Source organism: Desmodus rotundus, chromosome 2 (assembly GCF_022682495.2).
Source record: "Desmodus rotundus isolate HL8 chromosome 2, HLdesRot8A.1, whole genome shotgun sequence".
In the NCBI taxonomy this organism is placed as follows: domain Eukaryota; kingdom Metazoa; phylum Chordata; class Mammalia; order Chiroptera; family Phyllostomidae; genus Desmodus; species Desmodus rotundus.
The window spans coordinates 100,270,973-100,298,062 of NC_071388.1; the positions used below are offsets into that span (position 1 = coordinate 100,270,973).

Below are 27,090 nucleotides of genomic sequence, written 5' to 3' on the forward strand. Positions count from 1 at the left end.
GTTCCACAAGCCTTGGGGGGCTTCAGCACCCCCGGAGAGAAGTGTGACTATGGTGGACCACAGAACCCCAGAGAGGGCTGAGCCAAGGACATCACAGAATCTTCCAACTTCAGAACTGTCTGGTCCAACCCTGTTCATTTGCCAGAAGGAGCAGCAGCCCAGAGAAAGGAAGTGACCTGTCCAGGGCCATTGAGCAAGTGGAGGGAAGATGAGAACTCGGCATGTGATCCTGGCCTGCTGCTCTTCCCATGGGGCCATGAGCCCGCATTTGCATCTCAGGCCTGCCCCCCCAGTCATTGCATAATTATCCTTGTTAATGAAGGAAAAGGCACGAAAATCCCAAGAGTCACTGTATTTGTGGTTGCACTTTTTTTTCCTAATGGTACTCGAATCAGGTTCATTTGCAGCCCCCGGCCAGCAGTGAGGGGAGGCTTTTAGCTGCATGAAGTGGTGCTCCGGCACTGATTCTGGTTCCCGGAATTCCTCTTGAACTCACTGTCATCTCCAAATCATTCGTTGCTTTGCCCTTCTCCACCTGTGTCATATTTGCTTAGTCGGTCCCACATGTACTAAGTCTCTGTTGGGTTGTGTCGTGTTCCATGAATGTAAGCTGTTTGGGGGCCAGGGCCTCTGCCTCCAGTTCCTTATGGGTTTCTGGAGGCTGGGTGAATATTTGTGGATGGAGGTCACTGTGACGGGAGGGAAGGTGGAGTGCAGGGCCCGGCACCCACTGTAACCGAGTTTGGTTTTTCTCCTGCCCGTGACTAGGGTGCAGCATGTGCAAGAGGATAATGCCGCATTTTCAGAAGGCTGCCACCCAGCTGCGAGGCCACATTGTAAGTGAGGCCCCACGGGCCAGGCAGGGCTGGCTGCTTCTCAGACTTCTCAGATGGCTGTGGTGCCGGGGTTGGGGGAGGGCTGGTTTTAAAATCATGGCGGGGACTTGTCCTCCTGCTGCTGTCCCTGCTGCTCTGGTATGTGGTTCAGAGACCTGCCTTCCGGGAATGTTGAGATCTCCACAGAGTTGCTGGGACCAGGAGAGTTTAACTCCCGTCAAAGGCCGGTAATGAAATAGCCAAGAAAACAGCAAGAAAGCACTTGGGGTGTTGCCAGGAGGCCAGTGGCCAACAGCGGACCATCAGAGTCCAGGGTTATTGGCACTGGGCTCCCAAGTGGGCCAAGGCTCCCAATGATGGGGAATCCACTGGCAAAGAACGGGGCGCAGTGACATCAGTAGTAGCCGGAAACACAAGCCGGTCCCCGAGGCAGTCTCCTGCCCAGGTTTGCTGGAGTTCCTCAGTTCCTGTGAGGCAGGAGGAATGGCGGAAAGCAGGCAGCGCCGGTGGGGAGCCGGAGCCCTGAGTGAGCAGGCAGTCTCTGAAGGGAAGAGTGCAGGCCGTGTGGGGGCAGAGCAGGTAGGACACAGGGTTGTCTTAGGGATGCCCCCCTGTAGGGAAGAGGAGCCCCTGAGGAGACTGGCCTGCAGAGCGGTAGGACAGCCAAGGATGGTCACTGAGGGAGGAGAGGCAGCTGGGCAGTCAGGCCTCCCCCAGGGCTGAGGGTCAGTCAGTGACGGTTCCACTACCCTGCCAGACTTGTCCCTTCTGTGCTGTATGGCTGTCCATTTTTGCATTTGCCCTGAGCCACAGAGGTTTTGGAGGTTTTGTTTGTTAGGTTTTGTTTTGGGGGCAGGGAGGTGGGGTTTCTTGGTAGCAACAGAAAAACAACAGCTAGCTTCTCCAGGGAGCATGGAAAAATCCACACGCCTTTGATGAGAGGTCATCGGGAGGGGCTGGCCAAAGTCCCATCAAGGGAGTTCTAAGTCTTAAAACTGCGTCATGATCTTTATGGACCAAATTAAGTTGGTGATTAGTTCAAAGTCAATTTGAAAGTTTCAATGGCGGCACCTGGGCATGGCGACAGCTCTGCTAGGCAGCTGGGAGATTGGGTTACAAAGAACAGTGCTTTCTCTTTTGACCTCATTCTGGGGGTACCCAAGTCCTGCTTATTTCTTACTAAAGGAATTTTTAGCAACTTGCCTGAAGATGTTTGGCTGTGGGGCACACATACATCACTCTGGGGACGTTTCACTTCACATTTGGGGGCCTCAGTAGATATCATATTTTAAGATTATTTCGCCTGGAGAAAAGACTTAATTATCCACAGTGTTCTCCCTATCTATACCCACTTACACTTTTAGAAAACTGCTCAGCTCAACTTCCAAACTCGGGTACAGTGGCAGGTAAGCAGCCCAAGCCCCAATTAGATCACGTATTTCCTGGCCAGCCCCTCCAAAGCAGGCAAGGTCTTGGTGCCAGTCTCATGCACCTTCTGGAAGATTCTCAGCCATTTCTGCATCTACCTGCTAAACTCGGTGTTCCTCCAGGCCCCTCCCGCACTCCCACAGAGCTTGTCCCTGCTACTCACGGCCAGGTCTGCCCATCTTTGCTTTTGTTCTAAATCACTTTGTTTACTTTACCACTTGATAGTCATGATTTTCTCACTGAAATGTGAGCTTCTTGAGCACAGGGGCTCTGTTTGATTCAGCGTAGAGCACAGGCCTTCTCCCTTGTCTCTTGGTTCTCACTAGGCTCTTTTGCAAGAGTAGCCCTGAAGATTACTTGTGTTAGAGTGCCCAGGCCCAGAAGTTGAAAGTGTGGCCCTTCCAGTTCCCTACACAACATTACAGAAAAGTCAGTGGGATGGTCCCAGGTGTTAGTTTCCTGGGCCAGGGGCATGTGTGTGGTGTGAACTCATCCATTTCCATGCTGCCATATTTTCTTGATTGTGGTTTATTTTGTTTTGTTTTCCCATTAGTTTCTTAGGAAAGTACCTTTGCTTTCCTTGGACAAGTTCTCACCTTTCCCAGCTCCATAAAGCAGGAAGGGTCCTGGCCACCGCGGACACCCGCTGTAGTGGCGTCTGGAGGCCCAGGCACACGGTGCAGCCACAGCTGTCCAGAAGCAGCGTGACTAGAAGTGTTACTTTGTGTCCTCACACAGGGCAGCGGCGGGCTGAGAGTCCCCTGAAATCAAAAGCCGTTCCCTCCCCGCTGCTGAGATCCAGCCGGTTCAGTACCTCCTGTCTCCTCTTCATCTCTGTCATCTTTGAGCCTTTGTGGCTGGCCGTGGCCGTGGCCGCGGCCGCGGCTGTGGCGGGGCCGTAAATCTGCCTCTTCTGCAGTTATCTTGGCAGGTATCCAACCTGATGATGTCATTAAGACAGAAGCCAGGCCAGGTCAGGGACGCTCAGCCTTTGCCATTTTCCAAACTCAGATCTGCCACCTTTTTGTTGTCACTGACGTCTGGTGACTCATCCGTGTGTGTTCCATCTACTGCTAATTGACGTCCCCATCAGCAGCTGTTGCTGCTCCCTGAGCAGAGTAGCCACCAGAATGTTCCCACCTGCCCTTCTTCCCCTTCGCCAGATTGGTGTCCTCACTGAGTCTCCTGTTAACCGTGGCCATGATGGACCCTCTGGGTGTAAACACCGTGAAGTGGGTCCATCATGGTGACGGGTTTGTGCAAGTCAGACTGGCGCTGGCTCTCACTAACCAGCTGGGAGATCTTAGGCAAAGAGCTTTGGCTCCTCCGTTTTCCCATCTGCAAAATGGGAATGATGACGGCATCCTGCCTCCCTCGCCAGGGTGTTGTGACGAGCAAATGGGCTGGAGTGCAGAGACTGCACTGTAACCCGCAAGCACTTAACAGATGCAGATGATTGACACCCCTCTCCCCCCGCCCCCGCTCTGTCCTTACTGTTCCTCTCACTCATTAGATGGGGGTGCTCCCCAGGTGCTGCTTTCTACCCTCTTCTTGCTATTATCACATTGGAGCCAGGGCCCGGCACTGGGTTCTCCTTGTCTCGTTACGGCCTGTCTGCCCCGCAGTGATTTTTACCTGCCTCCAGAGCTTCACCACAGTGTAGCCCCACAGAGCCGAGTCCCTAAGCCCTAGCGCCACGTATCAGACTGCTTGACAGCTTGGTCTGGGTTTTTCTCCTGACTCTCCGGAGTACCCCGGGTTCCTGTGCCAGCGTGCAGGGTCATCGTGCTCTCTCTCTGCCCTCACAGCCTTTGTGCTCTCCCTGCCCGCCGTCCTGGCTCAGGCCCTGGTTACCTCACACAGCGTGGTTGCCAGATGACTTTCTCCTGCAGCCCAACCTCTATGCAACAACACACAGCTGGAAACCCTCCATAGCTCTCTAGCGACTCCTGGATAAGGTTCTGGTTTCTCAGGCACGAGAGCCTTCCAAAGTGACCTCAGCGAAGCCATCGCACCTTCTCTTAGATCCCGCCGTGTGTCCTGCAGTCCAGTCAAACTGACTGACACATTCCCCTTTTCTCGGGCCGAATCTCATTTTGTCTTGCCTCCTTTTTCCTGGAATGTCTGTGGAAATCTCACCCTCCTTTGGGCACTAATGCACATGTCACCTGCCTCGTGGCAGTCCTACCACCACATGGCTGAACAGGAGAAAGAGCATGTCGTGCCAACTGGATGGCCGCAGGCACGGCTGGCTCCGTGTCAGGCGCAGGGGCCTTAGCTTTCCTTACAATGAGACCGGTTTCACCTCATTCAGTTTCACAAACTCCAAAGGGGTTTGTATGTAGTTGTTAAAAAAATATTTATCTTATTAACTAATAAATGTCTCCAAAGTAGTACAAAAGTGCTACAGAAACTCAGGATTAAGGGTTCATTACAAGCAAAGGTGATTTGGAAAGGCCGCCGGGGAAGGTGGGATTTGATTTGCCTTAAGGATGAATGAGTCTCTGATAGGAGCCAAGAGGCGGAGTGTGGGCTCTGGAAATGAGACAGAGCTGCAGAGCCTCTCAGCAGTGGTAAGGAAAGCATGTAACATAGGTTGAGCATTGTAGATATTTGTACTGTTTCCTTTCGTCTTCACAGCAACCACAGGAGGCGCCTGCGGACGAGGAAACTAAGGCAGAGTTAGCTATGACTCGTTCAAGGGAATGCATCTGTCTACTAGGTGGGGAGCTGGTATTCACACCCAGCATCCTGACCCTGCACCCACCTCCTAGCCACTGTGGTTCACTGCTCGTCTGCAAGGTGCCTTAGGCAGCACTCGGCCCACCTTCTCCCTGCGCAGAAATTTCAAACCGTCTCATCTGGGAGAGTGAAGAAAGTCTAGACCTAGCAGATGTTCAGTTAGGGGTTTTATAAGAAAGGGGGATTAAGAAATGAGGTACAGGTCGTATGCCTTTGAGTGTAAAGTTTGACTTTAGCCTGTATTCAATGGACTTGAAAGATTTTATGCAGGGAAGTGATGTAATGAAAGAGGAGGATGAAGAAGATTAATCTTGGGGTGAATGTGCACTGACAGGGAGATCAATTAGACATTAAAAAGGAACTTCAAAGTAGATCATTTTTACTGGAAAAGGCTGCTGAATCAGTCTGGCAAAATGAACAGGATGGCTTTTAGAAGGTTCCAGCACTTCGAGTAGGTTCTATTTCAGGCTTATTTTTCCTATATTCCTTGCAGCATCTCAAAATGGGCTAGGGAAAAAAACTCATTGATTTAGCACCCATTTGTTGTGCACCAGCATTGTGCTAGGTACTGAAAACAGTTGAAAAGACATGTTTAGATGCCTCTGAGTGGAGCGGTCAGCGGTGCAGGTGGCTGTCATACTGGGAGCTTTTGGCAGGAAATAAAGCACTTGATTATTGAGTGCAAGTCCTGTGCTAAAATCTCTGACGTGGACCATCTCGTTCAGTTCTCTTAGGAGCCCTGTGATGATGGTTTTATCACCCACATCTTCCAAACAAGGAACCTCACTCAGAGAGGACGAGTGACTTGCCCAAAGTCACATGACTCCTATGTGGAAGCAGTCTTCTGAATCAAGTTCATTGTCTGATGAAACTATTGGTTTCCTTTTTCTCCTCCTGTCCTTCCTTATGTATTGTTCAGCAAAATTCAGCTTCCTGGGTTTCTTCTTGCTCTTTTTAACTTCCTTTCCCCTCTCCTCTCTGCCGCCCAGTTTTGCAGAACAGCCTTCCTGGATCTGGCTGCTCTGTCTACGTTCTCTGTGGGAACAGATTCGAAGTCCTCTTTCTGGAAACTTGAGCCCTCTCCAGAGGGGAAGGTTTCTGCTTCAGGAAAGGAGTTTTAGGTTGTTCTTAGAACAGCCCTGTCATCAGTAATACAGCTACTAAAACCCCCCTTCCCCATTCATGGGGGTTGGATGCGTGGACCCTGCAGCTGGAGCACGCTCCAACTTTGGAGGTGCTGGTCACAAACGGGCTGGGGAGGCCTAGCAGGGTCTGGAGAGAGGAGAGCGAGGCAGGCAGGCAGTCACGAGCACTGCACTCTCTCCTTGGCCACACAGAGCCGTGAGGTCTGATAGCGTTGCACGTAAAGCCTGAGGACAGGCCGTGAGGCATCCAGGAAAGTGTCCGAGGACACTGTGGAGTGGCTGAACGGTGATTCTATGATTAGGGAGTAGAGTACAACCTTAGTTGACATGGGCAAAGAAAAGGCACAACATGTACTTAGGTGACAGTGGCCCCACTCTAGGATCTGTTTGAATTTGATAGCAAGGCCAGGTGTCTTCCTCAAACCTCAGAACTTTGTTTTTGGTCAGGGATGGTCTTTCTACAGTGCAGGTGAAAGAGAACACCTGTGTAGAGGGTGGCACTTGGGCCCAGGTGCTTCTCCTAGAGCTCTCGGTCTTCATTCCCAGCTGGCTTAGCTCACCTTGCTCCCTGCTGCCCCGGGCTGTGCATCAGTGTGTGGGGCTTTTCATTATGTCCCCATCATTTTTGGCGGGACAGCTGGACAGGAGGCACATGGACAAGGTGAGGTGTCTGCCAGACATAGGGTGCACAGGTCTGTTCTCGCTTTGCTCCTAGGCGCTGGCCGGGATGAACGTCTACCCTTCGGAATTTGAAAACATCAAGGAGGAGTACAACGTGCGGGGCTACCCCACCATCTGCTACTTCGAGTAAGTCACCTGCCTCCCTGCGATGCTCGCCGCCTCCATGATGGCATTCACATCCCCAGTTGAGCCCACGTTGTCTCTGCATGTTTTACAGGAAGGGACGGTTTCTGTTCCAGTACGACAACTATGGGTCCACCTCCGAGGACATTGTGGAGTGGCTGAAGAAGTAAGCGGGGCATTCACCGACGGGCAGGGGGTGGGGCGCTGGTGCCCAGAGGGAGGGGCATCTGCCAGGCCCCAGGGTGGGCCCTGGCCCCAGGGCTCTGGCTGCAGTTTGGGGAAGAGGATGAGGAGGGAAAGGACCTGTTGCGCTTCCTGCACAGCTATTTTGGGGTTGCATCTGCGTGAGGGTGGGGGGCCTCTGAGTTTAGGGTGCAGGTATTGGGAGGATTGTTGTCACTTTCGCTGTGAAGACCGCATTTCAGTAGTGTTTTTCCTTGTACTCTGTCTCGTGGATAGATGACTTTCTCACCCAGGATGTCAGGTTTGAGACCTGTCCCTGCAGGTCTGTCTGAAAATAGAATTGTCAGTGGAATGCGTATTTCAGACATAACCCGACCTTAGGTGCTGTGTAGCTACTAAGAGAGATTCTAACGTCATAGGTGTGCAGAGTGCTTTGCCATCCGCCCCACATTCCCGCAGGTGCTGCTGCGTAGTAGCCTCGTGATCCCTGTTTTAATGTGATTAGATTCTTACAAGCTAATGGTCCCCTTACTCCAAGCCCCTGCATGCCCAGCGTGTGGCTTTGGCATGACGGTTGGATGGACCCTGACTGGGGATGGACCCAATCTGGGGCGGGGCCACCTCTCCGGGAATGCTCCCTGGCCAGCCAGCTGAGCACTCATCCTGTTGTTCTGTGCTTGGCCTGGCATTAGTTTGGGGCTTACCAGTCACTGCCGATATGTGGTTACTTGCGCATAATACCAGCAAACACTTGGAGGGCTCCGCTTTGTGGCCGGCACTGTTGTAAGCGCTTTATGTGGATTCTCATACAACCCTCAGCACAGCCCTGCGAGGAAAGTACTATCCTTGCCCTCACTTTCTGAGTGAGGTAACTGAGCACAGTGATGAGGTAGCTTATAGCTTGTCCAAGCTCCTACAGCTGGCAAGTAGCAGGGTAGGGCCCCCCAGCAGCAGCTCCCCACCGTCCAGCCCCACTCTCCTGAGTTCTGGTCGGAACCCTTCCCCCAGTGGCTGGCAGATATTTATTTTGAAATTTTTTTTAAACTTTTTAAAAAGATTTTATTTATTTATTTTTAGAGAGAGGGGAAGGGAAGGAGAAAGAGAGGTAGAGAAACATCAGTGTGTGGTTGCCTGTCACATGGCCCCCAGTGGGGACCTGGCCTGCAACCCAGACATGTGTCCTGACTGGGAATTGAACTGGTGACCCTTTGGTTCACAGCCCATGCTCAATCCACTGAGCTACACCAGCCAGGGCCATTTATTGACATCATTACATAAGGGGCTCAGGCTTAAACAATTAGTTATCCAAAAATATGAAAGTTGAAAAATGTGTATTTTCAGAATGGGAAGAGAGAATGAATTTTGAACCCACCCCCCACTAAAAACCCCCCACAAGAAACCAACTGTTAGATTCTGAAAGTTGAAACTCTGTCTGCTGTCAGTTCCCAGGGGCCTGGGGGATAAAACACCACGATAACACCATGCTTGTGTAGCATCCTTTATTTCTTGGGAGCATTTCAAATCGCTTTCCCCATCTATTACCTCATTTCCAGCCCCTGCCCAGGGAGGCAGCTGCCCATTATCACATATCATTGTCCTAACCTGGGCCTTTGCTACCCCCACCGTCCTTTCTCACTGATAATAAGCATGTCCTCTCCTACAGCCAGGCACATCTTGCTCTGCTTTGGGAGAAGGTTTCAACAAACAGCAATCTCATTTGTCACCAGAGCATAAAAATCTGTCTGCTTCCCTCCCCTTCTCTAACCTTTTCTGATTTCAAAATAGACTCATATTTTTTTGGAAGGATAGGTTTCGATTTTTAAAAAAGTGTTGAGAGAATTACTTGCTAACGTAGACAAGGGGAACATACCAATAGAGTTTCTGAGATGCATTGCTCTCCTCTGTGGCCTGCCACTGTGTCCCCCACCCCTGCTGTCTGCACACTGCCACCCCAGCTCCTCACTGGACTATCTCTGGCCTGTACCCCAGGGCTGTCTCCGGATCTGTACCCTGGATTGGTGCCTCCCTACTTCCTGCCTCTCCTTCCTGTCCTCATTCACCTTGTTAGCAGGTTCCGGTTCACTCTGGGTCTCCAGGTTGAGTCAGTTGGCGGGGTAACTTCAGGGAAGGGAAGACAGCATCTGGGTCTCCCATCTGGCAGCCCCTCCAGAGCTGCCCAGCCCCCTGTGTCGGGCACACACCAGGGCAGCTCCTCCCAGAACGTGGCGCAGCGTGCTACCGCAGCACAGCCAGCAAGGAGAAGGCCTCCTGAAGGGCCCCAGGGAGCTGCCTCATCTCTCACCCCAGGAAGAGCAATGGCACTGTGCTGCAAACTGGCTTAATCTTTTTAAAATCCTTTAAAATTAGACTTTAAGGCTATTCAGGTGAGATATGTTATTATAGAAAAACTTTAAAATATAGTTAAATGAAAAGAAAAGCTCCCTCTCGCCCCCCCCACACATAACACCAAGCTCTGAGTGCCAGTGTTTTAAGTCCTTACCAGATTTCCCCCAAATCCTGGTGGGTAGCAGTGACCCGCCTTTCCTTCTTCCCTGCGCTTCCTCCCTGGCCCTCTCCATTGCTCACAGCTGTGGCAGCCCAGTGTGGACAGGATGAGGGTGGATCTAGCCTCACTGACTCTCTGAATGACTTTCAGAAGCTCAGGAGACAAGAGCCCAGATCCTGCCCTCTGATGAGTGGCACTGGTGAGTGGGCACAATGGGGGGCCTGGCAGGGAGTCCCTGGTGTCCAGCGTCCCAGGGCCGTGGGGCAGAAGCACTGACCACAGGAGCTGTGCCCTCTATGCTCCCGACAGCTGTTTCTCAGGCCCCCCTGCAGATTGCAGGCTCTGAGTGGAGTTTGGCAGGTGGAGTATGCAGAAGTGGTGATCCATTTTCACCCGGCTGACCCTTTCTGCCTGTGGGTTTTTATACTGACCAGAAGCGAGCTTAAAACAAACCCAAGTTTTCTTGTAAGGCCTAGAGTTGCATCTTCTCATCTGTGGCACGGGCACCTGCCTCAGGCAAGGATCTGCCCTGAGCGAACGAACCGGGGAACTCCGAGTCTCAGGGCTGGAAGGGAATTGCCCCCTTTAACGTCTGCACCACCTCTAGGATAGCTGTAGGTACCTCAGCCCCACAGACACCTGAGAACAGGGCTGTCCATTCGTGTTTGAATGATTGTTATGATTTTGGTTACGACTATCTGGGAACGTTTGGGTAGTACTTTGTAAGTGCTGTCTCACATCCATTGTCTGTCTAGTTGTACCTGAGGAGTAAGTAGATAAGGAAAGGACCACATCTATACTGGCTTGTAGATGTTTTAGGTCAAGTTGGTTGCCTGAGCTCCTAGAGCTGGTAAATGGAGGAGATAGGATTTAATTCCAGGTCGTCTGGCTCCCCGATCAGCTCCCTGTCCAGCCTAGCCCTTTGTAGATAGAAGGCTTCTACTTCCATTGAGCTGAAATTCTTTCTCTGGAGCTTCCATTTGTTGGTATTGGTTCTGCTTTGGGGGGCCATAGAAAGTAAATCTTAATTCTTTTCCTGATGCAGCCTGAAATATTCAAAGGTAGTTACTGTGTTCCCTGGGTCTTTTCCAGGTCCAACATCTCCAGTTCCTTTCACCATTCTTCTCTCACTCCGTCATTTATTCAGAACGTGTTTGTTGGGTATCTGCTGTGTGTTCGGTGCAGCAGGCACAGAGATGAGAGGGAGACAGGCGGTGAAAAGCATACTTCAGTAACAGCGTGGCTTTAGCCTGCTTCTCAATCCCTGTCTTTCCAAAGTCCTACCACTGTGCCCAGCCCTGCAGTCCTCTCCGGAAAGTAAACTTCCTGTTGTCTCCTGGGTGGGGGGTGTTCACCTGGTTGCCACAGTGAGGGACAGGATCTGAGCGCCAGCTGTTCAACTGTACCCCCTGTTTTCAGGCCCAGGCCACCACCTCGCTGCCAAGGGGTGGCCTCTGGGCCCGAGGGAGCCCTTGCCTTGCAGATGGGTGTGCTTCTTGGGTCCCTGTACCCTCTGCACCCAGCGCCTCAACATTCTGCCCTCTGTTTGGCCAAGTCATTTTCCTAACTTCTAAAATTGCACTAATCTCTTTTTCTCTCTTCATGGTTGTCTTTTTGCTCTTGTGCATTCATATTTAAAAAAAGAAAAAAGAAAAAAAACACCGGTGCTGTTGTTTAGTGATCTTGGAGTGTGTTCTCCGCCATGTCCACCCAGAAGTTTCCCAGGTGTTTTCATAGGCTTGCGCTTTACCGAGCCGCGTTCCCTCCACGCAGCGTGTACGCTCCTGCTGGATTTAAAGGTTATTTTAATATTCGAATACATTCCGTTCATGTAATTAAAGTAATCTTTAAATGATGCTTAAGAATTATACTTGGAAAAGTCCGGCTTCCACTTGTCTCCCTCCCACCCCCTGGAGGTAACCACTTTGATTAGTTTCTTTGTACAGACGCAAGCAGATGTGAACAAGTATTTTTAAACTCTCCCAGGTTTGTTAGCACATTGTGGCCCGTTCCATGTGTCCCAGCAGTCTGTCCGCGTTGGCGCACGGAGCTCCCTTGCTCTCTGCCGTGCTCAGCCCTCTGTGTGCAGACAGACGGCAGTGGGCCTGACCATCTCCCACCAGTGAACTCTGGGTTATCCTCAGCCTTTGCTATGACAAGTCATCTACAATGAATACCTTTTAACGCACATAATTTTGACATGTGCAGGCGTATCGTAAAGATAAATTCCCTGAAGTGGAATTGGGGGTGTTTTGAGGGGTTGGTGTTTTGAGCCCAAGTATAGGAACCTAGGTTTCCTTGTGTTGGTCGGGGACCATTATCTGGCTGATGACTCATTCTGAGGCTTGATTTGGCCACCAGCCCCATTTGACCTGCCCTGCGCAAGGGCTCAGAGCGGTTTGCCCTCTCCCCGCCACTTCCCATGACTCCGGACAGGGTGACCGAGGCTGCCGGTGGGGCCTAGTCTGAAGCACCGGAGGGCTCCTGAGGGTGAGGGTGGCATCACAGCCAGGCCCTGCTGGGGGTGGGGGTTGCGGTTCCGCTGTGTTGACCACATTGGTCTTATAAATTCTCAGCCCTGGCTGCTAGAACTTTATACTTTTCTACTTTAGGCTCTCAGAGGCAGGGACGGTGGTTGTGTTTTCACATTTGTCATCCTAAAAGGTTTTTTCAAAGCAGCAGTTGAGGCGCTTGTGGCAGGGAAGCATCAGAGAATTTGTGTCAGCCCAGTCTTCTCCTCAACTTGAGCCATCGAGGGCCCCCCCGAGAGCCTCCGCACTCAGCCCGCTGGTGGTGCAGCCAGCACACGGCTCTCCCGGGCCAAGGAGGGCCCCGGGGAGGCTGGGCAGCTTCCTGAGGTTTTGCAGCTAGCGATGGTGGAGATGGGTTTTGGACTGACCCCAAGCAGTTCTTTCTGCTCCCACACTCTGCCTCGGGGAGAACTAGATAACCTCATCCTGGTCTCTAGGAAGCAATCGTGATGTAACGGAAACACTGTCATGCTTAGGGTACCCCCAGCCTTGTCCCCTTGGCCTCACGCTTCCTTATCATGACTTTCTCCCAAGCTGGTCACCCTGTGGCAGCCTCCCTTTCCCTTCCTGATCCAGATTTGGTCTTTCTGGGACACCTGGCCTCTCTCTTTCCTCCTCACCCCCACATTTAAGAGCTCTCCCCTGTAGGGTTCCCTCTCCCAGCCCCTCCCTGCCTGTGGGGCACTACTAAACGCAGCAGGGAGCTTTCCAAAGGCCGTGCTCTTTGCTGTTCTGTTTATTCTTGCCAGTTTGCTGAAAGTCTGAAAGAGGTTGAGAAATTTACAAACCTCCAGATTCCTGGGAGCCAGTGAGATTTCCTGAGCTGCCTGGAAAGCTTTGGCTAAAAGCCACTGTTTGTGATGGGATATCAGCTAAGCACTTCTATGAGGCTTTGAGGGGACAGTGGGGGTGGGCAGGGCCAGACCACTCATCCTTCTGCCCCTTCACCTGGGGGATATCTGGTGAGCCCCTGCAGACAGCTATGCTGAGCTAGTGGGGGCTTTGTGCTGGGGGCTGGATTTTGTAAGGGCTGCTCAGGCCCCAGGGCTTGCTCTGAGCTCTGCCTGTTTTTGGTCTTCCAGTCCACAGCCGCCACAGCCCCAGGTCCCCGAGACTCCCTGGGCAGATGAGGGCGGCTCCGTTTATCACCTGACCGATGAAGACTTTGACCAGTTTGTGAAGGAACACTCCTCTGTCCTCGTCATGTTCCACGCCCCATGTGAGTGGAGCCTTGCTCCTCCCCAGCACATCCTTCCCTACCTCAGTGTAGGACGGCACTGCTCTGGGACGTGAGTCCAGTGAGCACTTGTCAGATGCCTCCTCAGTGCCAGGGATGCTCTGGTGCTAGGTGAGGTCCCTGCCTTCACGGTGCACACAGCCCGCCCTGCATCACCACTGGAAGAGCACACAAGTCCCAGTCAGACAGCATGTACCCCTCAGCTCAACCTGGCAGGCCTGAGTCGCTTCTCCAGGTCAGCGTGAATCAGGACATGCATGTAGATTTCCCAGAATTGGAGGAATTAGGACCGGAAGGACCCTTAGATTCTGCCTAGAACAGTAATCACCGCTCACCTTACAGGTGGGGAGACTGAAGCCCTGAGAGGGCCTGTGTGTTGCCCAGCAGCTGGGAGGGCACAGAGAGCCCAGGGCTGGAGCCTCAGATCCCCCAGCACCTAGAATGCCTTCCTTCTGCTTCACTGGGGTCCGTCACTGCCTGAAGCGGCCACAGTGGATCAAAAGAGGAAAATGGGCAAAGCTATACAGTGTGTTTGCAATATGGCTGGTAGGCCGGTAGCTCAGGATTTTTCTAGGCCAGTGTCCTCCCCATTCCCATGGCGAGTGGAAATCGATTGTAATTCATTTCCGAGAGAGAACGCTGCTCTTATAAGGTGAGCAAGGGTGGTGTGAGAGCAAGGGGATGCCAACCTGGGGCTCAGAGCTCCTGGGAGAGGGCGGGCCCATCCCAGTGGGTGAAGAAGGCTGATCCTCAGCACCCTGGGACAGGGTGTGTATGTGTGTGGGGGGCGGGGGTGCTCTCCTTATATAGCCTCTCACCAGCCCTTTGGCCCAGTGACGGCAAGTAAGAGATTGTAGAGGAGGAAAAAAGCAAAAAATAACTACAGATCAGGGTCACAACCATCCAGTCCATAGTGGCATATTCAGTGAGAGTGTTCCAGAGCTCCCCAAACTGTAAGTGAGCAGACAGGGGCCTGTCCACGTGGCACCTTGGAGAATGACTCAACAATTAATGCTGAAAGGAGCAGGTCTTTATTTACAACATTCCAACATTCCAGCCTCGGTGGGGCCCAGAGCACCTCGGTTCGGAGCCCTCCTTTCCCATGAGACCCAGCACTTCCCATGCTCCCCGCCAGGCCACTGGCCAAAAGCATCCCCAAAAGTTTCCCGTGCCCTTATCTGTGCGGGATCTGGAATACATTGCCGTCAGCCTTGATATAATCGTCCAGAAAAGGATGTGCCGTCTTACTCTGGATCATGGTGAAACTCGGAAAAGGCACAGGTCTGGATAATCCAGGTAAAATCCAGGTGCAGCAGGACAGGGTTTGCAAGGAAGTCCTATGCAGCTCTGGAGTCAGCCCGAGCCTTTTCTTCTCCCTTCTTACTACTCTCCTTCAAACCGCATGGCAGAAATCCCTTACCACAGACAGCGTGTCTCCTCCCTCACTACTGCTCCCCGCACAGCCAAGAGCACTTCTCCTTCCCAAGCCGCATGGTTAAGAGTGCTCTGCATGGCTGCTGCATCCTGCTTTCCTTCTCCTTTCTAAGCCGCGTGTCAGAGAGAGAGAGAGAGAGAGAGATCGGCTCCCTCACTCAGTTTAAATCCCAGCACCTCCTTGGTAACCCTGTTTCCGACTCCTGGCACAATTGACTATGGCTGCCCGTTGTCTGGCTGTCATTGCTAGTCCGGCAGAGGTGTGAAGCAGAGGAACCTCCTATGCAGCAAGCCCCTCTGGACAGCTACTTAACACAATTATGAAGCTAGCCAAGTTGCCATAGTTATGCAAAGTAACTGTCAGTGGCTGTCCTAAGCTTCTCCGCCCCACCAAGCCAGGTTTACGTTGTGCCCTGTTACGACAATACGTCATTACCATCTTAGTTGTAGGGATCCTTATGCCGACAGTTGTGCGTCACCCTAGAGTGATACAGCGGCTTCTTGAAGGGTCACGACCTTTTGTCATACCCACCGTGCCACAGAGCGAGTATGGTCAACTCCATGTTACAGACACGGAGACGGGCGCACAGACAAGTGGCCCAAACTGTTCCCTGCTGTGTGAGTCCTGTAACTGCCCGCCTCTCCCCCACCCCCGCAGCACCACCTGGGCGCGGGTAGGTGGGGATTGTTCGTGAACAGAGTACTACTGGGGATTTCCCCGACGCCTTTTTTCTTAGAGGTGCCAAATTCTTAAGAGAATCCAAAGGAGAAGTATTCCCTTTGGCCCTTTTCCTTCTGGATTTCTAGAAAATTGACCAAACAAAAACCAAACTTCAAAAAACCTCCTGATTAAGGGCCATGGCAGAGCCTTAGGAGCGGGTCACCCCTGTCCTGCTCCAGCCTCAGTGAGGGCGGCCCTGTGGTTGGAGGCACCGCGCACAGGCACCACTGCAGTGGGCTCTCTAGCTGGACTGTGCTCTCCCGGCCAATCTCAGAGTTGCTGACGGAAGCAAGTCTTGCAGGAAGTTATGTTAAATCAGGAGCTGAAACTACCCTGCCTGCATCCTTACCCCTTCAATAAAGGCAGATACAGGCTGGCTGTTTCTAGATCCCCCTGGGAACTTCACCCCTGTCTGTGGGTCTTTCTGGTGTGTGTGGAGAAAGCCCACCTGACTCTGGGAGGAGTGCAGAGTGGTTTAAGCAGTGGTTTGTGGTTCGTGCATCACAATGTGAAGAGTAGGTGTCCCTTTGATGAATCCCGTGAATCGGGGCCCCAACCCCCAGGCCTGTTAGGAACCCGGCTGCACAGCAGGAGGTGAGCAGCAGGCTAACCAGCGAAGAAGCTTCTGTATTTACAGCCGCTCCCCATCTCCGGCATTACTGCCTGAGCTCCGCCTCCAGTCAGATCAGGGCGGCATTAGACTCTGTAGGAGCGCCAACCCTACTGTGAACTGCGCACTCTGGGGATCTAGGTTGCGCGCTCCTTATGACAGCCCGGCCCGATGATCTGAGGTGGAGCCGAAGCGGTGATGCAAGTGCTGGGGAGCGGCTGCAAATACAAGTATCGTTAGCAAGGAGGTTCGACTGCTCAGAGACTGTAACAAATCAGTTGCTTGCAGACTCGTATCAAAACCCCATCAGTGAGTGGCAAGTGACAACCTACATCTGGCGGCAGGCTATAAAGTCATCCCCCCCCCCCACATCCCTGGTCTGTGGAAAAATCGTCTTCTATGAAATCAGCCCCTACTGCCCAAAAGGTTGGAGACCTCTGCTGCATATCCAAAAATACGCACCAGATAGATTGGAATCGTTTAAGAATCGTTTATTAAGCACTTTCTTTTTAACAACCCTGGTTGCAAACTAGACATGTTTTTTTGTCTGTTCTTTTTTGTAGTCTTAGGTTGTGAGCAATCCACTGTAGTAGCTGATGTTTGTGGGGTGTTGGGGCCAGGAACCTGACGTTAGGATCCCTCCTTTCCCCTCCTCCTCATAATGCATTCTCTTCCCTCCTTGAACCAAAAGGAGTTCGCTCATTACCCCTGCCCCCAACCCAGGTCACCCACGGGCATAGAATAGAGTAAGGGCTTAGTGAGTGGGAAAACGAACAAATGAGGTTGTTCCAGAACTAAAGTAGAAATCAGAGAATGAGAACTGGAAACCAGATGGCAGCTTTTGTTTTCCCCATTAGTCATTATTAATGGGTATTATGAATACTACCCTGGTCTGTGTGGAGTTCTGCGGAGGGGCTCTGAGTTCCAACCTAGCAGATGGAGCTGTCAAAGGCTCCTCTTGGCGGGTGTCTGCCAGGCAGGGACCCTGCATTCTTCGATGAGGAGTCTGCCGGGCCCTGGCTCTGCGCAGGTGTGCATTGTGGGGCCGGCAGAGTGAGGGGGCTCAGGGCAAAGCTCACGGTGAAGATCCTGATGAACCGCCTGTTAGGGTGGGAGTGGCTGTGCGCAAATGATCTCTCTACACATCCTCCTTCCTTATCTAGGAGCATGGTCTGCCACCTGGAAAGGGGTGAGTGCACATGGTTTAGAGAGAATTCAGAGCCCGGGAGGGTGAACTGAAAGCAGAGAGCTCCTAGCTGCCTAGCTATGTATCATGCCAGCTGCTCCAGAGAACCCACGGTGATCAGGAAACCACTTTTGGGGTGTTTGAGGGACCCAGAAGAAAGGACAAATGTTGGGAGGGTAGAGACTGGCAGTGCTGTGCAGGTTTTCCAAGTGTAGAAGAGGAGAGTTCTGGAAATCACTGTATTACATGTGTCAGTCCCAGACTAAATAGGGAGTGTTTAGAAACAGTCCATTTTGGAGACTTAGGAAGACAAGCTGGGCTCTGTCAACGTAGAAAACCATAGATTCTACTACGGATTGCCAAAGCCCTTGATGTTTTTTAATTATTTATTTACATATTTATTTTTAGAGAGAGGGGAAGGAAGGGAGAAAGAGAGAGAGAGGAACATCGATGTGAGAGAGAAAGGAGTCAGTTGCCTCTTGTGCACACCCTGACCAAGGACCAAGCCCTAAAACCATGCATGTGCCCTGACTGGGAATCAAACTGAGCCCCTCTGGTCAGGGCCTTGGTTTGTTTCTTGGGGTAGGGTTACTAGGTTGATGAATTGGTGTGTCTTTCTTTGATCAAAAGTGAGCTGCAGTTTTCTGGGATGGGGAGAGCATGGCGGCATGGGCCACCGGGAGGGGGGGGCACCCCCTTGGTGCTCTCATGGTGAGTCTGGGCTGGTTCTGTCTAGAGGGTGCTACTTTTTTTTTAATCAGCAGTTTTGTTATAACTATAAAAAGCAAGGCATACTTTCAAATCTGGGAGGGTTAGAGTTGGAAAGGGATAGCTAGAGGGAATACTAAACAGTTGCACCAACATTTGAAAGGATTCCAGCAGACTAAAATAGTGGGGCTGAAACCAAAAGGCTATAGTAATTTTTATGGTATATTAATTTTTGCTACTTAAAAAGGAATGCATGTATGTTTTATCAAGGGTTAATATAAGAAAGTACAGAGAAGAAGATTAAAATCATGGTTCCTGACACTGGCTCCCAAAAGAGCCATGGTCTCTGTCTGCAGGGTTATTTCTGTGCACAGAGTAAGTGCTTCATGTTCGTTTCTTTCCTGGGCCAGCTCCGAAAGGCCAGAACAGACAGGGCCTTCAGCCTTCCTCCTGACCTGTACCTGTGCCCGGTGGGTGCGCCCTGGCACCTGCAGGTTCCAGGGCAACTTGCTGGGTCCTCTGCCTGGACCTTTGTGGATGCCTGCGGGTCCCACTCTTAGGTTCTCAGCAGGAAAGGCCCCGGGCCCTGGCTGTTACAATTATCAAACACCTCATTGTGCTCCTGCTTCTTTATTCTCGTTCCCAGATTTCCTGCCACTTACTTCTACCCTCAGCCTCTCTCTGCACCTCCTCACCTGCTTTCTGCCTTCTCCCAGCCGGAGTTGTAGGAACCCATGCATATGCTTCAGCAGCCTCTACAACTGACATCCGAGTTGGCATTGAGCAAATAAGCATAGGCTCAGCCACAGTGCTGGGGCCCTGCACATAGGTTAGCTCCAGTCTTGCCCCAGGTAACGTGGGGAAGCAGGGGGAACTGAGATTTAAAGCAGGTTTGCCCCGTGCACCCTCCTGGGGGAACAGTCTGAGTGCGACAGTGGGCTCAGAGAGGGATGTGGGCACTGAGCCTGGGCCCCAGCTTTGGCAGCAGCCACTCCATTGCACTTCCTCCTTTTCCATCCATCTCGAGGCTGTGCCTGGGTGGATGTGGGAGGCTGCAGCCCCAGGCCCAGCTCTCCCGTCCCACAGAGGACAAAGATGGGGCTGGAAAGGGTGTGGCAGCAGGACATCTACTGTCCCTCCTCAGTGCCTTTCATTCCTTTCTGCAGCCTTCTGAATGAGAAATCAGATTAGGTGTCGTTACTCAGGTCTTGCCCTCATCTATTCTCCTGCAGTAGCATCCAGCTGCTCCTCCCGGTCCATGTAACTCCAGCCCTGCATCAGGCCAGGGAAGGACTCGATGCCATCACACTGATACTGGAGTGAGCGTCCCAGCGAGGGGATGGTAAAAGGAGCAAAGTGAGAGTTCCCAGGAGAGGTGTCACTGAGGAGCAGGCAGGGAATCCAAGAAAGAAGCTCTGGGGACCCAGAGACCCACTTGCCACCCCCTCCCCCGAGCCCTGGGGCAAGCCTTCAGCCCCACCCTTGTCCTTCCCCTTTCCTTGGAAACAGGCCCCAGGAGATGTTCTCTCTGCCACAACCCGCAGCCAGCAGTCTGTGCTGTGCCAGTGGCTGCTGTACCCAGCCCGTGCGCCAGAAGCTGGGCTGTCCATTGGGTGACAGGTCCCTGCCTGAGTCCAGACTTTCTGTATTTCAGTCTTATTCTCAAAGGAATAAGTGATCTTTGTAGAAAATCTAGGAAGTATAGAGAAAATAAATGGTTAAGGAAAAAACAACCTGTAATCCCATGATGCAGAGGGAACCACTTTTCCCTTTTGGGCATCATTCTCACTAGTTTCTTCATTAACATCCAGTTAAACTGACTCTGACTGACACGTGTACAGATCTGTATAGCTTTCATGCCATAGAACGAACTCCTTCATGCAATTACTTTTATTTTTTAATCGCATACATAACCTAAGAATAATCTTAACATGCGTGTTGTTGGCAGTGCAGGATTCGGGGGGCACAAAAGAGCACGGGGCGCCGGGCCACGCTTCTCCCCAGGGGTGACCGCTGTCGAGTTGGTGCATCCTTCCCCTGTGCCTCCACCTACATAACGGGGTTTATTTTTCATGTAAACACGATCACTGCCTGTCCATTTTTCTGTGATACGTTTTTTTTCCCACTTACTGGTAGGTGTTGAAGATGTTTTCAAGTAAATGTAGGTGTTAGCATATAAACCTCCCTCAATCTTTTCAAACACTGAATAGTGCTTTGTAATTTAGAGATGCCATAAACTGTACATAGATCACTCCCCTGATGACGGACATTTGTCTCCAGTCTTTCGCTGTTGAAACATTGCAACGAGCGTGTGTAAATATACACATTTTGGACCGTGTCTAAATATTTACGGCTAATTTCTGAAAGTGAGGTTGCTGGGCCATGGGGTAAGTGTGCTTGAGCTTCAACAGATCTGCCACCTTGCCCTCCAGAAAGGTGGCGCCACACCTGACCGTGTGTGGCAGGGCCAGCCTCTTTGCCAGCCACGGATACTGTCAGCCTTTTCTGATCCTGCTCACCTGGGCAAAAGGGCTATTGCCTGCAGCTCTCTGGCCCCCAGCAAAGTTGGGAATCTTTTCTTGTGATAATCAGCTTTCCTTATTTCTTCTGTGAAGTACCTGTTCATACTCTTGGCCCATTTTTCTACTGGGTAGTTTGTTTTTTTCCTCTTGACCTAGAAATCTGTAGTTGTGGATATTCATCTTTATCTGTTACCCATGTTCCAGATGTTCTCTGTTAATCTGTTGCTTTAACTTGCTTTTTGGTGCCTTTCATTGTACAAACGGTTTACATTTTTAGTAGTTAAGTAAGAGCTACAATATTTTTTGAGCACTCTGGATCACGCATTGTTCTAAGCACTTTCCATGTGTTAACTCATTTAATGTGCCCAACAAAACCTGTGAGGCGTATATCAAGGTTATTCCCATTTTACAGCTTAGGAAGGGGAGGCACGAAGAGGTGGAGAAACTTGCCAAAGACCACATAGCCCGAAACAGGAAGCCAGGATTAAAACCCAGGCAGTTCTAGAGGCCACAGCCTCACCACTGAGCCTTCTGCAAGCCTACCTTTTCCCGTCCTGACCACTGGGATTCGTGGATTATTTGGGACATCCACCCCTAAGATATAAAAATAGTACACTCTATTTTGTTAGGATATTTTTGGTTTTATATCTCATTCTTTAATTCATTTTTCATTTGCTTGTTGGACCAAGTAGAAGGAAGGGATTTAATTTTACTTCTTTAAGTCCCTTTTTCTGTGCATCTTTTTCTTTTTTCCTTTTTAAAAAAATTGTCTTATGTGTATTTTCTTAATGTTATCAAAAATGCATTTTCGTACGTGCTCTTTGAGGCCACATAATACTCCACTGTGCAATGGCACCATAAATTCGCGGCGTCCCGGTGCTGCAGATTGGAGGTGTTCGCCCCACCTCCCCATTGGAAATCATGCTGCGCAGCACGTTTCGTGCGTGAATGTTTGTCCGCGTGTCAGATTGTTTCCTTAGGATAGAAGCCTAGAAGAATAATTTGTAAAGCTTGTTATTCACATTTTATACTAACACAAAGGAAGAAAAAAAAACCCCAAATCTGGCCTTGCACAAGAAGAGGGCTGTCAGACGTCAGAACCAAGATGGAGGCGTAGGTAGACACACTGTGCCTCCTCGCACAACCAAAAGAAGGACAACAATTTAAAAACAAAAACAACCAGAACAGACAGAAAATCAAACCATAAGGTAGTCCGACAACCAAGGACATAAAAAAGAAATATTCATCCAGACCGGTAGGGGGTGTGGAGAAGGGCAGCCAGGCAGCCAGGGCAGAGAGGACTCGAGTTGCCTGGGCCGGACCGAGAGACTGGTGGATTGTGGGATGAACGGGGCAGGCAATGTGACTGCTAGCAGACTCCGTGGCCCCACATTCGTGCACAGATAAACCGGGAGGAACTGCGGGGGAGCGAAGCAGACTGCACAACCCAGGGCTCCAGCGTGTGGGGTGGGGATAAACCCTCAAACCTCTGGTTGAAAATACCCGTGGGGGTTGAGGCAGCAGCAGGAGAAACTCCCAGCCTCACAGGAGAGGTCGTTGGAGAGACCCACAGGGGCCTAGAGTGTGCACAAGCCCACCCACTCAGGAACCAGCACCAGAGGGGCCCCATTTGATTGTGGGTAGCAGAGGGAGTGACTGGAGTCCTGGCGGACAGTGGAGTAAGTGCCATTGCTCCCTCTCAGCCCCGCCCCCACATACAGCGTACAGCATCATGACCAGCGTTACCATGCCTGTGAACACCTAAGGTTCCACCCCTTTACGTAACAGACGCGCCAAGACAAAAAAAAAAATGGCCCAAATGAAAGAACAGATCAAAGCTCCAGAAAAAATATAACTAAGCAATGAAGAGATAGCCAGCCTATCAGATGCATAGTTCAAAACACAGGTAATAAGGATGCTCACAGAATTGGTTGAATTTGGCCGAAAATTAGATGAAAAAATGAAGCCTATGCCAAGAGAAACAAAGGAAAATGTACAGGGAACCAATAGTGATGCGAAGGAAACTGGGACTCAAATCAACAGTGTGGACCAGAAGGAAGAAAGAAACATCCAACCAGAAAAGAATGAAGCAACAAGAATTCGGAGAAATGAGGAGAGGCTTAGGAACCTCCAGGACATCTTGAAACGTTCCAACATCCGAATTATAGGGGTGCCAGAAGGAGAAGAGGAAGAACAAAAAATTGAAAACTTATTTGAACAAATAATGAAGAGCTTCCCCAGTCTGGCAAAGGAAATAGACTTCCAGGAAATCCAGGAAGCTCAGAGAGTCCCAAAGAAGCTGGACCCAAGGAGGAACACACCAAGGCACATCATCATTACATTAGCCAAGATTAAAGATAAGGAGAGAATCTTAGAAGCAGCAAGAGAAAAGGACACAGTTACCTACAAAGGAGTTCCCATAAGACTCAGCTGATTTCTCAAAAGAGACCTTGCAGGCAAGAAGGGGCTGGAAAGAAGTATTCCAAGTCATGAAAGGCAAGGGCCTACATCCAAGATTACTGTATCCAGCAAAGCTTTCATTTAGAATGAAAGGGCAGATAACGTGCTTCCAAGATAAGGTCAAGTTCAAGGAGTTCATCATCACCAAGCCCTTATTATATGAAATGTTAAAGGGATTTATCTAAGAAAAAGAAGATAAACAATATGAACAGTAAAAATGACAGCAAACTCACAGTTATTAACAACCACACCTAAAACAAAACCAAAAGCAAACTAAGCAAACAACTAGAAAAGGAACAGAACCACAGAAATGGAGATCACATGGAGGGTTATCAACAGGGGAGTGGGAGGGGGAGAGAGCGGGGAAAGGTACGGAGAATAAGTAACATAAATGATAGGTGGAAAATAGACAGGGGGAGGGTAAGAATAGTGTAGGAAATGTAGAAGCCAAAGCGCTTTTAAGTATGACCCATGGACATGAACTATAGGGGGGGGGAATGTGGGAGGGAGGGGGTGGGCAGGATGGAGTGGAGTGAAGGGGGGGAAATGGGACAACTGTAATAGCATAATCAATAAATATAATTTTTTAAAAAAGGGCTGTGTGACAGATGGAAGCATCCATCAGTATGTGAGTTTCTACAAGTCATCTTTGGTGTGTATGTGATGAGAGACCCCAAAACACCCAGAGTTTATTTATAAAAAATTGTGTATTTATTCTTACATGTTTAAACTCCAGTCACCTTCAAAGTTTTCTCCATTTGATGAAATACACCTATCGAGACATTTTTTCCACTGCTCAAAACAGTTTTTGAACTTGTCGATTTTAATTCCTTTTAGTGCTTCTGCCATCTTTTGTTTCACCTTTTCCACATTGGCAAAACGTTTCCCTTTGAGGACATTTTTCATCTGGGGAAACAAACAAAAAGTCACTCAGGCAAGATCAGGTGAATTGGGAGGGTGTGCCATTTTAGGAACACTCGGTGTGGTGTGGGCAGGTGTGCTCGCAAATCACCCATCATGAAATGGGCAGACACGCTGAAAGAGTCTTCAAAAAAAATTCACTGAAGCCAAATGCAGCCTCTCTCCGCAGTGCCAGCTGGTGCAATGATACGGATGGGTTCCCAGAACATTCCCCTAGTGGGGAAACCTATACTACAAGGGGCCCGCCCTGCAGAAGATAATTCTGGCTTTTTGGGGTCCCTCCTTGTACCCCTAGAAGCCTCAAAAAAGCTCTGAGGTGCCTGGGGCGGGGCAGTCATGGCGTTTCTGCTAGCATCTGTGGGAGCCCCACTCCTTGGCCAAGGTCCAGGCAAGGCAGCAGGAATGAGGCTTCTCGAGTCCCAGGTACCAGGAGCTTTCCAAACTTATCTGGTCTTCTGGAAAATTCCAGTTCCAAGATCCAGGAAAGTCTCCATAGCTGGTTTGTAATAAAACTATAAGTGTAATTGAAGATAATAGAGTCCAGAGGAATCTGAAGGCTTGGGGTTGATGGGAGGCCAACATTCCTACAGCCAGAAAAGAGTGTGATTGAGGAATTGATGCGTAGCCTTGTGCCAGATCATGAAAATCAGCATAAGCACACTTACACAGACGATAAAAACCCAACAAGGAAGTTTGGCAATAAAAGTTAATGGCCTGTCAAATCACAATCAGGACATTAAAACGCAGTGGGCTGGAGTCCTGCTCCCGAGTATAACCCTCCTCCCCTGGCTGTCCCGCAGCCAGAATATCCTGAAGGCTGGGCCCAGGAAGTGGAGCCGGGGTCAGGGTCAGCACTGACCAGGACCCATGGCTCCCAGAACAGGCGGACACCAGTGAGGAAGAAATTTGCTTGGCCAGATCTTTCTCCTCCTTGGGGCCTGGCCGGTCTCCTCATGATAAACTCTGTTCACAGAAACTACTTGCTTAGCCTTAGTATCTCGTTCAGGGAGCAGAGGGAATGGATGCTAGAAGCGAAAACCATGACAGTTTCACAAGAACCCTAGGGTGTGTGTGGGAAACTTCAGGCCAGCGTGCATGGGCGTTGGAGATTTCTGGAGGCTTTTTAGACCTAGTAAGGAGCAGGGGAGTGCACGAGTGGCGGTGGGGGAAGAACGCGCACAGCAACTGCCTCGGCTGCCGGTTACATTAAATAGAGGTGGTTAGTCAAACTAGCAGCTGTTTGGGTACAAGGCCCAACTTGCTCCAAAGGAATTTAGTCCAGTTACATCTTGTGATCACAGGTGTAAACCTGAGCAATATAACCATGTGGTTTATTCATTCAAACTGTGGAACACCATCCTCAATACCAGGGTTGTGGTGGTGAGCTAGACAGACAGCTAAGCCCGTCCAGAGCTTACGGTCCAGCTGGGGGGATGGACAGAGAACAAGCAAGGTATTCCAGCTGTTTTGAGTTCACTTGAGAAAATAAATAGGATATTGGAAGAGATCGTAAAGGAGTGAGGCTCTTTCGGGTTCTGTGGCCAGGGAGTTTCTCTGTAGGGGTGAAATTTGTGGTGAAGTGTGATTGAAGTGAAGGGGTGAGCCATGTGGAGACCTGGGGGAAGACCGTGTTCCAGGCGCCAGTGTTAAGAGCCCTGAGGTAGAAACAAGCTTGGTGTGATAGGAGAGCCGCAAGAAGGCCTTGGGCTGCAGAGTAGAGAACAGGAGGGAGTTGAGATTGGAGGGGTCAGATGGTGTGGGGTTTGTGGCTGGGGTAAGGGGTTTGGATTTTGATGTACCTGCCATAGGAAAGATTTAACTGAGGGGATTTTTATCTGATTTATGTTTTTAAAAGATGCTCTGGCTGCTCCTAAATATCAGAAGACAGCTATATGACAATCTCAAGGCAGTACAGAATTAAATGCCATAGGGATAGAAGAGTGAGAAGTATTTTATGAGTAGAAGAGAAGTACGTGGTTTAGTGGGGCTGGATCTTCTCCCGTGGATTAAGCCAAGGATCTCTTTGCCTGAGCTGGTACTCATTCTTCTTTTTCCTGGGTACCCACCTTGGGAGTAGGGCCCAGCTGCCTTGTAGAAGCGGCGGCAGGGGACAAGAGCCTCCACGCCATGGCAATGGTCTCTCTTGATTTTGTCCCGCAGGGTGTGGACACTGTAAGAAAATGAAGCCTGAGTTTGAGAGTGCAGCGGAAGTCCTCCACAGAGAAGCAGACGTAAGCATCCTTGCCGTAATCTCCCCGCACCATTCTTGTCTAAAGAATCAGTGACATAAATCAATACAATGACTTCCCGGCAGCTCTGCAGCTGCTCTCCCGGTCCCTGGAGGTCTGTAGGACCTCCATGCCCCTGAGTAGACATGTCTTCATCTTAGTCAGACAGGTGGGGCCCCTACCAGAGATGGAGGGGTGCAGAGAGACAGTGGGGTCACATTCCCAGTCCCGTCCATGTAACCTCTGTCAGGTCATAGCTCTGAGTATGAAGCCCCAAGATTCACCCTCTTTTCTCTGGGACCCGACTCTTGAGAACAGCCACAGTCCATCCAGCCTGGTTGGTGGGGCAGATTGAAAAGCCTCATCTTTGCCCCTATATGAGAAATGGCAGCCGTGCCAGTGTTCTGTCATCCCTGGGATATGTGAGCCCAGGGGCCAGCCACCCCCCGCCCCCCGAGAAGTTTTAGCAGGTCCAGGTGGGGTGGGGGCTGGCGTCTGGGCTCGTCTGTTCTGCCAGCACTGTGTCTGAGGCTGTCGTGCATGGTTGGCTTCTCCCCCGTCCCAGAGCTCTGGTGTCCTTGCAGCTGTTGATGCCACTGTCAACAAGGCCCTGGCAGAAAGGTTCCACATCTCCGAGTTCCCTACACTGAAGTACTTTAAGAATGGAGAGAAATACGCAGTGCCTGTGCTCAGAACGAAGAAGAACTTTATTGAGTGGATGCAAAAGTAAGTCTGGCGGTCTTGATAGTGCCTCTTGCCTCCTGGCTGCTGGCTACCAGAGGCAGCCTTGAGGAGGAGAATTAAACCCTAGGTGCTGCTGTCCTTGGCTCAGGGCCACAGGAGCCAAGACACATTGACTTCCCCAATCCTAAAACCACCGCTGGGGCG

The 27,090-nt window shown here is 50.8% G+C and overlaps 1 protein-coding gene across 1 annotated transcript in view; it reads left to right on the plus strand.

Annotated features, from left to right (window-relative positions):
• PDIA5 (protein disulfide isomerase family A member 5) overlaps positions 1-27,090 on the plus strand; it is a 92,114-nt gene that overhangs the window by 51,827 nt on the left and 13,197 nt on the right. Inside the window, exons 8-13 of the mRNA XM_053918438.1 lie at positions 769-836; positions 6,867-6,958; positions 7,050-7,121; positions 13,258-13,394; positions 26,135-26,205; positions 26,768-26,928. Of these exons, the coding sequence (XP_053774413.1) occupies positions 769-836; positions 6,867-6,958; positions 7,050-7,121; positions 13,258-13,394; positions 26,135-26,205; positions 26,768-26,928 (601 nt within the window). The remainder of the gene's footprint in view (positions 1-768; positions 837-6,866; positions 6,959-7,049; positions 7,122-13,257; positions 13,395-26,134; positions 26,206-26,767; positions 26,929-27,090) is intronic.